Here is a 17,015-nt window from a genome sequence, read left to right on the forward strand (position 1 = left end):
GAATAGAAATGTTACAAAGAGTATCATATACTGAGAGTAACCTGCAATGTTCTTTAAACAGTATCCCTTAGTGGTTTCAATAAAATGTCACTAACCACTTATCCCTAAGCCTCAGGTTTTCTTCATAACAATGTTTCTAACTGCATTAGTATTTTATATTGATTATAAATTAAGCCAAATTTCTAACTAAATACACAAGTATGTGCTTCAAGCAACGTTTTGTGGCAAACACACAAAACATACTTCTCTTATGAATTATTGTCCTTACAATAATGCACTTTTAAAGCCTTCATTTCATAGTTTGGTAATTAAGATCCACATGAAACACAATGCTTTGCTGAACATAGAAAATGTATCTGCATTAGATTATGTAACCCGGCATTTGCTGGTAACTTGAAACTTAAAGTAGTCACATGTAGTTCAACCAGCTCCAAACAAGGTTGTTCAGTGGTAATTAATTTGCAGCATTTATAGGCCTAAATTTCAGTCTGAATTGCAACTTTTAATTCCATTGTCTGATGTGAGTGGTTGTTATTTGTTTCTTTTAGTGCATCACCAAAATATAAATCAACATTGGGTTTTATTCCACTGTTACCATGTTCTTCAGCAATATGATTCAACTGTGGAACTTCTGAACATGAAGCAGTTTTGGTAAGCACAGAAATGCTACACTGATGTGGGGAATTTTCCAGACGATCGTTTTCTACCTCAGGAAGAATGTTAACAGTAGCAAAGCGGGCATGATAATCATTGGAACCATGACTACAAGAAGTTTTCATGCTTTCTAAGTCAGAACAACTAAATTCAGAAAAATGACTAGAGTGGGAATCTGCTACAGATGGCATACTGTCACTGAGGGATGGAGCCTCAAATTCACTTGAGTTCGTGCTTTGTTGTTCTAACAACTGTGCATCCATGTCCTCTCTGGTCTCATTTATCTTCATGTTACTCTTTTTCCTCAATTTACCGCTTTTTGCTTTCTTTCCTGCTGTTGCTTCTTTGGACCACTTGGTGGCACCAGATTTACCTTCGGGCAAGCCACTGGATGAACCACCAGGATGACTTCGGGTGGCACTGCCATCCTCCACGCTACTGCTTCCACTGTTGTGCCTGAATTTGGATGGCTTTGATTCAATATCTACTTGCACCTCCATACTGTTGCCTTCTCTAGAACATAAGAGTAACAGATATAAATACATTTGTACCTTCCTTTTATTTTTATTGAGGTAACAACAAAGGGAGAGGGATCTGTGTGAAAAATTCAAAGACTACATAAAAGCTCTCAGAACAAATTAATGAAGGATATGTTCTATTAAAATATTACTTGAAATAAGAGGACTGTATTTATTTTTATTATTTTAAAACACTTTATTTATTTGACAGAGCACAAGCAGGGGGAGCAGCAGAGTGAGAGGGAAAAGCAGGCTCCCGCTGAGCAGGGAGCCTGAAGGACTCAATCCCAGGACCCGGGATCATGACCTGAGCCAAAGGCAGACGCTTAACTGACTGAGACCACCCAAGCGCTCCGAGACTGTATTTATAATAATGTTTCAATTAAAAAAAATAGAAGTAGCTACATTTATTGCTTATGCTGTTCCAGGTACTATGTTACCTTCTCCATTTTTTTTTCAGAACAGCTTTATTGAGATATAATTTACATATCACAAAGTTCACCTGTTTAAAGTGCACAATTCAATGGTTCTTATATAGTATATTTACGGAGTTGTGCAACTATCACCACCAACTAAATTCAGAACATTTTCATCATTCCTAAAAGAAACCCTGTATCCACTAGCAGCCTGTTGCCATCCTTTCCTGCCCCCAATCCCTGGTAACCGCTAATCTGCTTTCTGTCTCTACGGATTTGCTTACTCTGGACATTTCATCATTTTCTTTTCCTGGAAGTCCTGCACTGGGCTCTGCGCTCAGTGCGGAGTCAGCTTGGGATTCTCTCTCTCCCTCTCCCTCTGCCCCTTCATCATTTTCTTTTCCTGGAGAACCTAATAGCTGGTAACCATTATTTATGATAATTTTACCTAATGACAGGAATAATTCTTTTATAATTAATTTTAAGGGGCGCCTGGGTGGCTCAGTCGGTTAAGTGTCCGACTCTTGATCTATGGCCTTTTACAGAAAGGTCAAGAGGTAGTCAACATATTCATACATATTATTTTCATTAAGAATTAACTATGTAACAGGAAATCAGAAAAATCACCAATGCATTTTATAGAGGCTATAAGGATAGAAAGCATTTAATTACAATTACTAGCTTAAATTTAAACAGCTCTAGTTTCATGATCTAATGTTACCAGAGTAGAATCTCTTAGAATAGTATTTTAAGATCTTTTTATTTTTCTGTTAAGATGAGGATTTATAATACTTATCTCTTCACAATTTAATGATAGATCTATTTACTTTCCAACCAATTCACTTTTAAAAATAAAATATGTTGAGACTAAAGCAACTTATTTCTGGAAGAAAGGCAGTTATTAGAAATGAAGAAAGGATTCCTTGTGTGTCAACACTGTTTGTTGAGAGGTTCAGCAAATGCTTCCTTTTGGGGTGCCACCAGTATACAGAATCATCTCAATGACTTGCAATACTTATAAGTAACTGCCATGTGGCAAATGAGTATTCATATTCTTATAAAAATACCTGTACACAAACCATAAAGCAGCAATACATTAGTATTTACATTTATTTAATGTATGCAGTTTACACACTCACTATTGAACAAAACTGGAATGCAAACAAATATACAAATACCATAATAAGCATTATCAAATAACTGGCACTAGTGTTATAAGCATATTAATGGACCTAGTGAGAAAAAGTGGTGGAAGAAGACTGCAGCCCATGGCATTTTTCTTTTTAATAAAAGAAAACGCTCAGTAGCACCATAATGGTAATACTTAACAGAAACACATAAGATGGAACATTTCAACTGCTATCTTTGAGGTTAACCTGTTTTATTTAAGTGAATTATACAGGAAAGTAACAGTACAGGCAGTATTTTGGCCAACTTCTGTTTATGTCAGCTGAACACCTTCCATAAACAAAAGTAAAATAAAATAAAGCCAGCCATACATGGACCCCTCCTTAGTACTTGGTACAAACTCTGCACCGTGCTTTGATTTCATGATTGGAGAAGATACGCATGTGTTAAAACTGAGGTTATGTATTCACTAAAGCCTGAGTGTGTCTTTGGTAGGCTAATACTTTTTCAGCATTGTTATTATTACTCATATTTATCTATCTTGTATTTGTCTACATAATCCAAGGTGGCTAGAGAGGACATAATGGAAAACAATACAGCAAAATCCTCAAACAACTAGGCCCTTAAAATCCAGTCTATTCCAAAGGCACCAAGAATCAATGGGGTGCAAACTTCCCCTTGGTGGAAGGTGACTTTTTTATTAATACTTACAAACTAATGGAATTTTATTTTATAGTTTTATGTATCATTATTTGGTGCTGTCAGTATACTTAATTACCTACCTTTACATTTTGTTTCTAAGATGGCATCAACAATATACAAGATATATAGAGTACCAGGTATTTCTATTTCAAAGTTGTGCAAAAACTGCCACAATCTTGCTCAAAGTGTCTAAGTATCCAAATGGTAGCAAATGGGCTGCATTAAGCTTTATATATCCACATTGCATACGAAGAAAAAAATGAAATTTATGCCCAGTTATGAATAGAAATGTTACAAAGAGTATCATATACTGAGAGTAACCTGCAATGTTCTTTAAACAGTATCCCTTAGTGGTTTCAATAAAATGTCACTAACCACTTATCCCTAAGCCTCAGGTTTTCTTCATAACAATGTTTCTAACTGCATTAGTATTTTATATTGATTATAAATTAAGCCAAATTTCTAACTAAATACACAAGTATGTGCTTCAAGCAACGTTTTGTGGCAAACACACAAAACATACTTCTCTTATGAATTATTGTCCTTACAATAATGCACTTTTAAAGCCTTCATTTCATAGTTTGGTAATTAAGATCCACATGAAACACAATGCTTTGCTGAACATAGAAAATGTATCTGCATTAGATTATGTAACCCGGCATTTGCTGGTAACTTGAAACTTAAAGTAGTCACATGTAGTTCAACCAGCTCCAAACAAGGTTGTTCAGTGGTAATTAATTTGCAGCATTTATAGGCCTAAATTTCAGTCTGAATTGCAACTTTTAATTCCATTGTCTGATGTGAGTGGTTGTTATTTGTTTCTTTTAGTGCATCACCAAAATATAAATCAACATTGGGTTTTATTCCACTGTTACCATGTTCTTCAGCAATATGATTCAACTGTGGAACTTCTGAACATGAAGCAGTTTTGGTAAGCACAGAAATGCTACACTGATGTGGGGAATTTTCCAGACGATCGTTTTCTACCTCAGGAAGAATGTTAACAGTAGCAAAGCGGGCATGATAATCATTGGAACCATGACTACAAGAAGTTTTCATGCTTTCTAAGTCAGAACAACTAAATTCAGAAAAATGACTAGAGTGGGAATCTGCTACAGATGGCATACTGTCACTGAGGGATGGAGCCTCAAATTCACTTGAGTTCGTGCTTTGTTGTTCTAACAACTGTGCATCCATGTCCTCTCTGGTCTCATTTATCTTCATGTTACTCTTTTTCCTCAATTTACCGCTTTTTGCTTTCTTTCCTGCTGTTGCTTCTTTGGACCACTTGGTGGCACCAGATTTACCTTCGGGCAAGCCACTGGATGAACCACCAGGATGACTTCGGGTGGCACTGCCATCCTCCACGCTACTGCTTCCACTGTTGTGCCTGAATTTGGATGGCTTTGATTCAATATCTACTTGCACCTCCATACTGTTGCCTTCTCTAGAACATAAGAGTAACAGATATAAATACATTTGTACCTTCCTTTTATTTTTATTGAGGTAACAACAAAGGGAGAGGGATCTGTGTGAAAAATTCAAAGACTACATAAAAGCTCTCAGAACAAATTAATGAAGGATATGTTCTATTAAAATATTACTTGAAATAAGAGGACTGTATTTATTTTTATTATTTTAAAACACTTTATTTATTTGACAGAGCACAAGCAGGGGGAGCAGCAGAGTGAGAGGGAAAAGCAGGCTCCCGCTGAGCAGGGAGCCTGAAGGACTCAATCCCAGGACCCGGGATCATGACCTGAGCCAAAGGCAGACGCTTAACTGACTGAGACCACCCAAGCGCTCCGAGACTGTATTTATAATAATGTTTCAATTAAAAAAAATAGAAGTAGCTACATTTATTGCTTATGCTGTTCCAGGTACTATGTTACCTTCTCCATTTTTTTTTCAGAACAGCTTTATTGAGATATAATTTACATATCACAAAGTTCACCTGTTTAAAGTGCACAATTCAATGGTTCTTATATAGTATATTTACGGAGTTGTGCAACTATCACCACCAACTAAATTCAGAACATTTTCATCATTCCTAAAAGAAACCCTGTATCCACTAGCAGCCTGTTGCCATCCTTTCCTGCCCCCAATCCCTGGTAACCGCTAATCTGCTTTCTGTCTCTACGGATTTGCTTACTCTGGACATTTCATCATTTTCTTTTCCTGGAGAACCTAATAGCTGGTAACCATTATTTATGATAATTTTACCTAATGACAGGAATAATTCTTTTATAATTAATTTTAAGGGGCGCCTGGGTGGCTCAGTCGGTTAAGTGTCCGACTCTTGATTTTGGCTCGGGTCACGATCTCAGGGTCCTGGGATCAAGTCCTGCACTGGGCTCTGCGCTCAGTGCGGAGTCAGCTTGGGATTCTCTCTCTCCCTCTCCCTCTGCCCCTCTCCTTGCTTGTGCTCTCTAAAATAAATAAATAAAATCTTTAAAAAAATAAAAAACAAAATAATTTAAAAAATACTTTAACTGTTTAACAGTTCTTTCCTTACTTGTCCAACGGGATGTACGAGTTCAGAATAGATCCTGCCATTGCTTTGGTGCTGGCATTATCACTAACTGTTCCCAAGCTCACTGTGCCAGATTCTCCACTTAGACTGTACCGTTCTTTCTGTACATCTGCTTGTACTTCCAACCTTAAAGAGCAGGGAGCAGATACAAACTGAAATTACATATAACACCAGACTACTATAATATGTATCTTCAAATAATTCAGCTGAGACCCCTAGTAACAAGAAACTATTATAGAAACAACTATCAGCATTTTTTTTAAGTTTCCTTTTATTTGATTATTCAAATTCTACTGCAGCACACTGAACAGTACCAGCCATCCAAATAAAATAAGAAAAATCAGCTGTCTGCCAAGTAAGGTAGTAACAGAGTAACACAAAAAGGACATAAAGGATTTTAATTAAATATGCTTACCATGTCTGAGTGTGAAACAAAATCTGAATACATTAAAAACCAGGCTACAGGACAGATCAGTGGATTAAAACATCCTGAGCCTCTATATATTAAAAATGATTCTCTAAATTTAATACCCGATTCTTTAAAAAAGACATAATAAACACTACTATACCTTAAAAGAATGTGTTTAAAAGCATAAAAGTAAACTACCTAAAAAAATTAAAAAATAAAAAGCAAATTACCTAAAAATAAAATAAATATGACCAATTTATCTTTTAGTTTATTTATTTATTTGACAGAGATAGAGACAGCCAGTGAGAGAGGGAACACAAGCAGGGGGAGTGGGAGAGGAAGAAGCAGGCTCATAGCGGAGGAGCCTGATGTGGGGCTTGATCCCATAACGCCGGGATCACGCCCTGAGCTGAAGGCAGCCGCTTAACTGCTGTGCCACCCAGGCGCCCCTATCTTTTAGTTTATGCATACTCTCCTACGTTTAAAAAAAAACAACAAAGCTAATAAACAGAAGTAAAGAATAGTGAATTAGATAAGAAAAAAAGGAAGACAAATATGCTTTAATTTCTCCTACTTATCTGTATGGCTGTTGGTAAGAGACTTGGTGAGAACTAAATAAGCAGTAACACACAGAAGAATTCCGGAGGACTAGACTACCCTGGCCTCAACTCTCACACTCCCACACATCCTGACTCCAGCTGCTCCCCCAGACCTCAGCCAGTGTCTCCTTTTCGAGCATCTAGCTGTTGCCAGCTCCAGAGGTAAGGTCTAGGCTTAAGTACCGCCTTTACTGTGTCCACGAAAGCAGCCCCAGCACTGATTCATAACATCAAATCTGACAAATGCAGTGAAGAAATTAGCAGAATGCTATGCCTTAGATTTGGTTTTTACCACACCATGTGTATAAAATATTAGGACAGAAAATTCAAACAAGTAAAACTTTTACTGTATACCACTAAATTTCATTAATATTACTGTTTTCAGCCCTGACACAGAATTATACATAATCATAATGATTACATAATCTTCAAAACTCTCATCTAACAATTTGTAGTTAACAGAAGGCAAAAAGAAAACAGAGCACATTTTTCTTACCTGTTAAAACAGTTCACCATGGCGCTTCCTGACAGACTCCCCGTTATACTGGCTCCAGCTAGGGCCATGGTACTAGCTGTCTCACTCAGGTTGTCTCGAATGGCTCCTATTCGATCCATGTGGCTTCCACTTGCACTCAAACTGCCAGTCAGACCACCAACACTTCCCTCCCCTATGCTAGGGTTGTGTCTGGCTTCTGCTACTGAAGTCGTGTCTAAATGCAAATATTTCAAAGAAATTAAGTAAGTGTGATTATTAAATTCCCTCTTCTTAAATTCCTCCATGATTTCAGATAGGACATTTTACTATACAACATGCACAGGAATAGAAAAGACATCTGGAGTCAGGAAAACATAACGATGGGATAAGAGGAAAGGGAACTATCTCTAACTTGTAAAACTGGATTAGGGACTGGCTCTCAGTATTAAACAGTCACCACGCTTTTACTGTAATAGCATTGTATGGTGAGAGATGGTGGCTACACTTGTGGTGAACATATCATAATGTAGAAACTTGTTGAATCACAACGTTGAAGATTTGAAATTAACATAACGTTTGTGTCAACTACACTCATATTAAGAAAGAAAAAAAGAAATGAGAACTGAGAAGAAATGGGAGGAGGAAAGTGGTTTCCTCCTTTTGTTAAGATTAAAGATATTAACATTTTTGTATGGTAATGGAAACAAAAGTCTTTTATTGGTGAAATCAATCACCTACTATGTTCCAGGTTTTTTTCTTTTCTTTTCTTTTATAAGATATGTCAGAGAGAGACAGCATAAGCAGGGGGAGCAGCAGGCAGAGGGAGAAGTAGCTCCCCACTGAGCAAGGAGCCCGATGCGGGGCTTGATCCCAGGACCCTGGGATCATGACCTGAGCCAAAGGCAGATGCTTAACTGGCTGAGCCACCCAGGCATCCCTATGTTCCAAGTTTTAAAAATATAATGACAAAGAAGAGAGTTATAGCCCTCACCCCTAAGATACCAAGTAAACAAAAAACCAAGTTATTACATAATGTGATAAGTGCTTTTAAGGAATCAAACTTTTACCTTCAATCTAAAGTAAATTGGCTTGAAATCGTCAAAAAAAAAAAGTCACCACTTCTTTTAAAAATCCAGAAGACTTAGGAATTCTATAAAAAATCTGACAGTTGAAAGATTTAGTTGACTCCAGAGGAAAATATGTAAATTTTCCATAAGGGTTTTTTATTTAAAGTGCTTATTATTCTCCAGGTCAATAAAGTGGGCCAAAAGTTGATTTCTAGGTATGTTCTACAGATCTAATTGTCTACAAGCTATTACAAGATCTGATACCACTATATTACATAAAATTATCCAGGGGACGACTATTCCAGGCAGAGGAAACTGCAAATTTAAAAGCCTAGAGGTGGAGGTGTACTTGGCATCCTCAAAAACATCAAGGAGGGTTGGTATTAAATAGGAGAGTAACAAGAGATGAGTTCAAAGATGAAGCCAAGGACAGATCATGTCAGGCCATATAGGCCATGATAAGGATGGTGGGTTTTTCCTTCAGTACAGCTGGAAGCACTAGGAGAGTTCTGAGCATAAGAAAGACATGATCTGACTTATGTTTCAGAAGTATCACTACAGCTACACTGTGGAATAGTGAGCAGATGAGAAGGTGACAGATCAGCTAAAGGGGCTATTACAATAGTCCAAGAAAAAGGACAGTAGCTTGGACTAATGGAATAGCAGTAGAGAAGGTGAGAAATGGTTGGATTATGGCTAAATATTGAAGGAAGTACCAAAATTAGCTGTCAGATCAGATGTAGGGTAAGAAGGGAAAAGGAGGTTTCTGGTCCAACAAACAGCAAGAATGGAGAGGCTACTTGATGAGGTGCGAATGATGACTGGAGAGAACAGGTTTTAGAGTGTAAAGAGTTTGGTTACAAACAAGTTAACCTTGAAATTCTTGTTAGACATTGAAGTGTAGATTAACGAGGAGAGTTAGCTGTACAAATGTGAAGTTCAGAGGAGAGTTCTAGCCTAGATTCAAATTTACGAGTGGTCAGTCGACATATTTAATAGGTGAGATGCCCCAGGGAATGAGTGTAGATGAAGACTGAGAAGGAATGGCTAGGAGATACGATATGAGAAATGGTTTCTCAGAAGAAAAGAAAAGAAAATGTTTCAAGGAGGAGAGCATGGTCCACCATGTCAGATGAATTGTTATATTAAGATGAAAACCAAGAGCTGACCATTATATCTGGTAACACGGAGGTCACTTGTGACTCTGCTTTGGTGGAGTGGTGGAGATAAAACTCTGGTGTGGCAGGGACCAAATCTGATTAGAGTGGGTTCAAGAGAGAATGGGAGGTAAGAAAGTGGACATTATCTCTGCACATCTGCCTAATTATTTCCTGAAAACAAATTTCTATAAAAATTTCTATGAGGGCCTTTTCATTCTCCAGGTATTGTTCTAATTCATATTTCTTTGAATAACATTGGGTTAAAGATATTCTCTATTCACTGGCCATCTGTATTTCTTCTTTTATGAATACCCTGTTCTTACCAATTTGTATTGTTTCAGGCAAAATTTAAGATTCAAAGTCTGGAATTTCTAAGACATTACATTTCTAGTGTAGGTTAGGTACCCAGAACTCTTTCACCCTCTTTCATCCATTCACCTTTCCCAGGTAATTCATTTCACTGATGTACATCAGGATGAATGCTATTAGGCCTAGTGAAGGAGGGCAATGGAAATTCTAATTTGCATGTTATCTATTTCCCTAACAAACTATTAATAAGTACATCTTCTTCCTTTGCTTAAAAGACTTACCTACAGCTGTGTTAGTTCCACCAACATTTATATCATTTTCATCATCAAATTCAATCCTGACTCCTTTTCCATTGCCTGCTGAGACTCCACAACCTCCACTTCGACAGAGAGAAATTGGAACAACGCCATAGACATAGGCTAACATAATAGGAACACCAATACCTAAAGAGGAATTAAATTATTAATTATAAGTTAAAAAATAAATCACAGAAACATGAGTTCTTAGAAAGCCTTTTCAAGAGAAAGTGTACGGGAGAAAAGTGCTGTTGTTCTTCAACCCTTGCCCAAAGTAGATTTACCTAACTGTTAAGGGACACAAATTTAAAACTTCCAAACTTTCAGGTGACACACATGAGGAGAAAAAAAAAAAAGCAAGCCTTTTTGTTTTTAAGTGTCAAGGCTCTAAACCATATGGAGTGAGGGTGGGTATCAGCCTATAAGAATTTACCAATTATCCTAACTCTAGGCTCTTGAGTCTATAATACTTTTAACCAATACAGTTACTCAATGAAAGGCTTTCTATAGGCTCAGCTTAAATTGTCCTTAAATAAATAAAAAAGTAACTCTCTTATCTTCCACAATATAATGCTTTGTCTTAAAAAGTCCTTCCACAAAACTTAAATTTTATAAAATTTGAGGTAATCAATTTTTAAAGCATTTTCTTACCTACAGTTACTGCAGCTACAACTGGAGATACTATTACAGACAATGTTACACCACCTGTTATAGCCAAATTCCGTTTGTGCTTTGAAACGTCTTTGCCTTCATATCGATTGTGAATCTTGAATTAAAAATAAAAATGGGTGCGGGTTTAAAGAAAAACACATTACATATTTAATTTAAATGAAATAGTCCTACTTTTGCTAGTAATTTAGTGATTTCTTTTATAATTTCATTCACTTAAGTGTCCTAATTCAAGATGACCGTTTTGTTCTTAAACCATATTCTTACACATGATCTACTCCTTATTAATAATTTGCTTAAATAAGACAGTAATTTAATAGATTTTACTTTGTGTTTACTTTTAAACAGTCTTGAGCAAATGTATACTCTTATTCAAGAATAGTAAAATCATGTTTTGAGCAAAGAAAAAGGAATTAAGAATATTATTTTCAACATAGACATGGATTGGATGTTTGACTAATAGGATTACTTCTAAGAAATTTAGCATCCCACTTTTCTAAATAAGCATCCCTAGGAGCACCTGGGTGGCTCAGCTGGTTAAGCATCTGCCTTTGGCTCAGGTCATGGTCCCAGGGTCCTGGGTTTGAGCCCCACTTTGGGCTCCTTGCTCAGGGGGGAGCCTGCTTCTCCCTCTCCTCCCCTCTTGTGCTCCCTCTCCTCCCCGCTTGTACTCTCCATCTCTCTCTCTCTCAAATAAATAAATAAAATCTTTAAAATAAATAAATAAGTATCCCTAAATGATAAAAGTTGGCTCTTCTAGGGGAGACTAGAAGCCACATTTTTTTTTTTTTAATTGACCTTAACAAGCAGTACTAATAGGCAAACATCACTAAATAAGTCAATTTTTTTTTCTTGGATCCTTTTTTATAAAGGAAAATATTATCAAATGACTTAGAATCCTGGGGTCTCATTTATAGCTCAAAGTAAAAAGTGGAAAGAGGAAAAAAGAAGAATGCTGCCAGAGGACATGAGTTAGATCTACTTAGCATCTTTGTACAGAATAGGTGTTAATAAACAGAATTTAATACCACACTGAAAGTGGCTTGTGAGATGTATCAACTTCAAGACAGCCCAGTATCTTTGGTCTCATGGTTTGCAAGTGCTAACGCTAATAAAGTACACGTCCCTTCTGTTTCAAGACATATTCGAAACAGCCCTCAAAAGCATACAGGTGGGACACCTGGGTGGCTCAGTTGGTGAAGCGTCTGCCTTCAGCGTAGGTCATGATCCCAGGGTGCTGGGATAGAGCCCCACATCTGGCTCCTTGCTCAGCGGGGAGCCTGCTTCTCCCTCTGCCTGCTCCGCCTGCAGCTCTCCCTGCTTGTGCTGACAAATAAATAAACAACTAAGATTTTTTTAAAAGTGTACAGTTAGTCTCTAAAATAAAATACTTGACTTTTGAACAATGTTACAGGTGAGGTTTAACAGAATTATTATTATGTGGTTATCTTGAAGGCTATAAAGTACAATGACTCTTATGGGATATATGAAAGTGAGAAAGCTGGGGTGGGGAGGTGGGCGAAGCATGCATGGGACAAGAAGCATTCGTATTTCCTAGTCAGAATCCTGCCAGCACTGACTGTTCACTCCTAGGGAACGGGCCTCTATGCTTCCCTAGATAGTCCATGCAGGCAGAGCTGGCAGACTCTCCGGAGCAAGGCATCCTTCATTATCCCTCAGTACCGCAGCTAATTCTCGCTCCTCTCCCCACTACCATTCCTGAAAAATGTAGCAATGAAGCAGAGAAAAGCCAAAGCTAAAAAACTGACAGAGTAGACACGAATCTTCCAGAAAGTTTTGTATCCTTAAGCACCAATGTTCAATTACAGTGATCATATCATTCTATTTCTGGTCCAACTTAATTTTTTCTGTTCTACTGCTTTGTGCCACATTTCTATTTGTTATTGTAAATAAAGACTAAGCTTTTAGGTACTTCATCAACTTAACGGGTTTTCCTGGGCTGCTTTGTATCCTTAAACACCACAGAGAACACTGTTCCAATGGAAAACTAATTCATCAACTTGTAAGCCTTTGGGTGTATGTTTGAAAAAAGGAAACTTGTAATTGCACCTAAGACATGAACAATGAGGTAAATAATCTCTCCTCTATAAATTATTTGTAGGTGTGTGCAGTACAACAGTCTCTCCTTCCCTTCTACTTCTAAGTATCTATTTTATTTTTAGCAAAGCCTTGCTTTGGATAACTACATGAAAGATTATATAATCAGCTACCATGTTTGGGACCTTAAACAAATTTAGTTAATTAAAACCTTCTCAAATAAACATTTAGGTCAAAAGTATCCATGTTTATCCTTGATCCTAAAGCTAATTTTTAAAAAATAGTATGTACTGTTATTTTTCTGATTATAAAAGTAATAGATGTTGAATATTAAAAAATGGGGCTGTTATATGGAAGAGGATCAGCCTCCTCTTGAGTTTAGTCCCAAAAATTATAACCAGAACTTAATGAAACAATTAAAGGGAAACAGACTCTGACTCAACCTAACAATTATAGACAGGTGGCAACAGAATGGGCTGCTTCAGGAGTTCGTGATGTCCCCATCACTAAAGTGCCCAAATGGCTAGAGAAATGATCAGGGATCTCACATAAAGAATGTGTTTTAAATCCTAACTCTGTTTCTTTCTGTATAACTGAAAATAAATTACATAAACTTTCCCAAACCTCAACATTCTAACACATAAATTTCTATGAGGTTAAAATGAGTCAAAGTGCGTAAAACACCTACCACACAGTAAGGGTTCATCAAATGTTATTTCTTTTAATTCCTGTACTTTATTCTGCTTGAGTTCAGGGTTACGATTAGATAATTTTTTTTTTTTAAGGTTTATTTTAGAGAAAATGAGAGAGTGTGTGACGTGAGTTGGGAGGAGGGGTAGAGGGAGGGAATCAAGCAGACTTCCCACAGAGCACAGAGCCTGCTGCTGGGCTTGATCTGAGGACGCATGAGATCATGACCTGAGCCAAAACCAAGAGTTGGATGCCCAACCAACTGAGCCACCCAGGTGCCCCTTAAATAATTTTTGAAGTTACTTCTCAATTCTGAGATTCCATTAATGTAGACAGCAGCAGACCTCTTAGCCACTTCATGAATTATCCCTTTAACCTTTCAAAAAAGAATTATTGCTTAGCTAATGAAGTATAATTCATCACTCATAGGCCAGTGGTAATTATTGGTGTTTGGACTTACACAAGACTGTTAAAATCTACAGAACAGCCTATTTACTAATAGCAGTAATCTAGGAAAATAAAACCTTTGAACGAAAGTTCAAAATAATTCAGGAACTAGCTAATTATTCTTTGCCTTGAGGGCATGTGTTATTTAGCTATGAGCTTTTTTTAGACCTAACTTTACAAGGATATACCATGAGAAAAATACCAGGTGTATCCTTCAATACTTTATACTTCAAGTTAGAAAGAAAATGTACTAAAGTTTTCAGATTCAGGTAATTTTAAAGCAAGTCTACTTTTTATGCATACATACAAGTTTGCCCAACACTGAAAATTTATCTTATGAAAAAATAAAATAGTTTTATACTGAAGATACTAAAAATGCTCTTTTAAAACAAATTTTAAAAAAATGAAAATCATGAGTCTTAAACCTGAAGGTTTAGAATAAGATAATGAACTAATAAGGAATTAAGCATTTTACCTTACGGCCCACATATACAGGAATGCCAATAATCATTGCAGGAATAGCAATGCCAGCTATTAAAGCAATTCCAACGGGAGCACCAACAAGTGTTCCCAGCTGCCACAGTATCTTCTTTTTTCGGCTCCAGGGTTTCTTCCCCCAAAAAGTACATCCTGATGGACTAATGGAAAAAATTATAACTGTAACTGTTACAAAGCATAACATCAACAAATGACTGTAATACACTGAAGTCATTAATGACATTAAATGACTCTAAAAGAATTCTCATATTCAGAAATGAGGTGTTTTTTTTTTCTTTGAATTCTGAATTTGGCTTTTAATGATAAAAGCCAAAAAAAATCAATGTAAGAACCACCATCAGTTATTTTAAAAGGAAACTGATAACTAGAATTCAGGTTAAATATTTATCCCTAGTCCTTCATTATCCTGAAAATGTTAGGTTAGTTTTTGAAGAGGAAATTAATGCAAAACATGCTTATTTTTAGGCATACAATTATCTGATTATATTAAACTCAGTCTGTGGACTAAATGAGGGAGTTTATATTTAAGAAAATTAAATGGAAATATTTATGACCTAGCATAATTACAAGGGGGTATAAAATTCTGGCTTCTAGTTTAACAAAACAAACAAAAAAAGAAGAAATCTATGCTTCCTATTTTTGACTAATTAAGCCCAAATGACTAGCACAATAATTTGGTTCCTTTTAAAATTTTTTAAAACACACATTTTATTCTTGTTTAAAAATTTTTTTTCCAAAGATACATCACGAATTTATGTATCACACTACCTGATGTATGTAACTAGAATAAAACACATCCCTCTCAGTATCTTATAAGCACCAAGTTTAAAAATCCTTAATACGGTCTCCAATTATCTTACAATATAAAATATTTAGATATAAATAGCTCTTTCTCCCTCCCCCCAATCCTCCAAGTACTAAACAGGCCCAGCCCTGCTTAGCTTCCAGTATCAGACAAGATTGGGCACATTCAGGATGGTATGGCATAGACTAAATAGCTCCTTCTATAAACTTACCTTAGATAATGTAAATCTGAGATTTCTTTCATACATAACCAACAAAACTCACAACCACAGACAGCACATGTCATGTGATTACAGCTCCCATCATTCATCTTTATTATATAAGCAGCACATCGTGGACATGGCTTTATATCATCAGCTATTAGGAAAATAGAGAGACCTGTTTATTACATAAAACTGGTCTAAAAATAACAATTTCTAGTAGATAATCAATTACAGCAATGCCAAAAAATCTTAACGTATATAGTTTCTGAACTATAGCTTTAGCCAGGAATTTTTAGTACATAAAGTATTTTTTCCAAAGAAATGCTACGGAGAACATCTATACAACTTTTTTAGAAAGTATTTTTCTTCCTTTCTGAGAAAAGGAACATTTTTTACGTTAAATTTTCAAATTGTAAACATTTTCAAACACAGTAGAACAATGAGACCAAAGAGTAACAAAATAATAAAAAGAGAAAGGAGAATCAAGGACAGCCCTAGGCAAACTGCAAACTACATAAAGTTTGTCTTTGTTCCAACCCCATAACTGTCTTTTCTGGTGGCCCTTGATATTCTAGAACTTTTCTAACCATCTCTGCTTTATTATAATGTAAATATTCTTTATACTAGAGAATAGTTATCTTTGTCTTTTTAAAAATCATTTATTCAAATGCTGTTGCTGTACCCTTCTTGTATAATAATATGGTTACAATGCACAAAAGTGCCAAGTTAAAATCAAATGGTACATAACTTTCAGAATCACTGACATAGAATAAAAGCTATCCCAAATTATACAACTACTTTGAACCTTGGCATCTATTTAATAGCAACCAGTAACTATTTTACTATTATTAGTAGCCAGCTATATTTTCCAATTACACTCAGTTAAGAAAAGATAGGTGTAGTACTAGCTGCTGAATTCAAGTACTTGTTCCATTTTCTTACATGATAAGCATTAAACTACATTATATTTTCCTTTCTAAGAAATTTTACCTGTGCTTTATCAGTGAATTCAGGTTTCCTTAGTGCCTCTTTTAGGGCCAAAGCTGTTTTTTAACTTAAGAACTGGTCAATGCTCACAACTAGTATTTTAACAATTTCAAACAATTTTGAGCAAACTGATAACTCTATGCAGCCAGACCAAGATAAATGATAAATACTAGAATATAAAAATTAAAAATATTCATAAGTCATGATTTAAATGATCCAAAAAACAAAGTCTGCATTAAAAATTTTTTAACACTGGAGCATGAATTAAAAAAAAGCTGGCTTTTACAGCAGATATAATGTCTAGTACATCAAATTAAAGAAATGCTAATACTATCTTGATAAACTTCCTCATTCTAGAGTATACTCAAGTAGTAAATCTCTCAATTAGCAGTG

General features: G+C 36.0%; 1 protein-coding gene across 1 annotated transcript in view; it reads right to left on the reverse strand.

Annotated features, from left to right (window-relative positions):
* Positions 1-2,680: 2,680 nt before the first annotated feature.
* The window catches only part of RNF19A (ring finger protein 19A, RBR E3 ubiquitin protein ligase), a 52,893-nt gene continuing 38,558 nt past the window's right edge, over positions 2,681-17,015 (reverse strand). Inside the window, exons 4-10 of the mRNA XM_040625725.1 lie at positions 15,645-15,789; positions 14,606-14,768; positions 10,918-11,032; positions 10,252-10,413; positions 7,456-7,669; positions 5,934-6,077; positions 2,681-4,865 (exon numbers count right to left, since the gene is read on the reverse strand). Coding sequence (XP_040481659.1) covers positions 4,175-4,865; positions 5,934-6,077; positions 7,456-7,669; positions 10,252-10,413; positions 10,918-11,032; positions 14,606-14,768; positions 15,645-15,789 — 1,634 coding nt within the window. The 3' untranslated portion in view covers positions 2,681-4,174. The remainder of the gene's footprint in view (positions 4,866-5,933; positions 6,078-7,455; positions 7,670-10,251; positions 10,414-10,917; positions 11,033-14,605; positions 14,769-15,644; positions 15,790-17,015) is intronic.

Source organism: Ursus maritimus, unplaced genomic scaffold (assembly GCF_017311325.1).
Source record: "Ursus maritimus isolate PB19 unplaced genomic scaffold, ASM1731132v1 scaffold_9, whole genome shotgun sequence".
Taxonomy (NCBI): domain Eukaryota; kingdom Metazoa; phylum Chordata; class Mammalia; order Carnivora; family Ursidae; genus Ursus; species Ursus maritimus.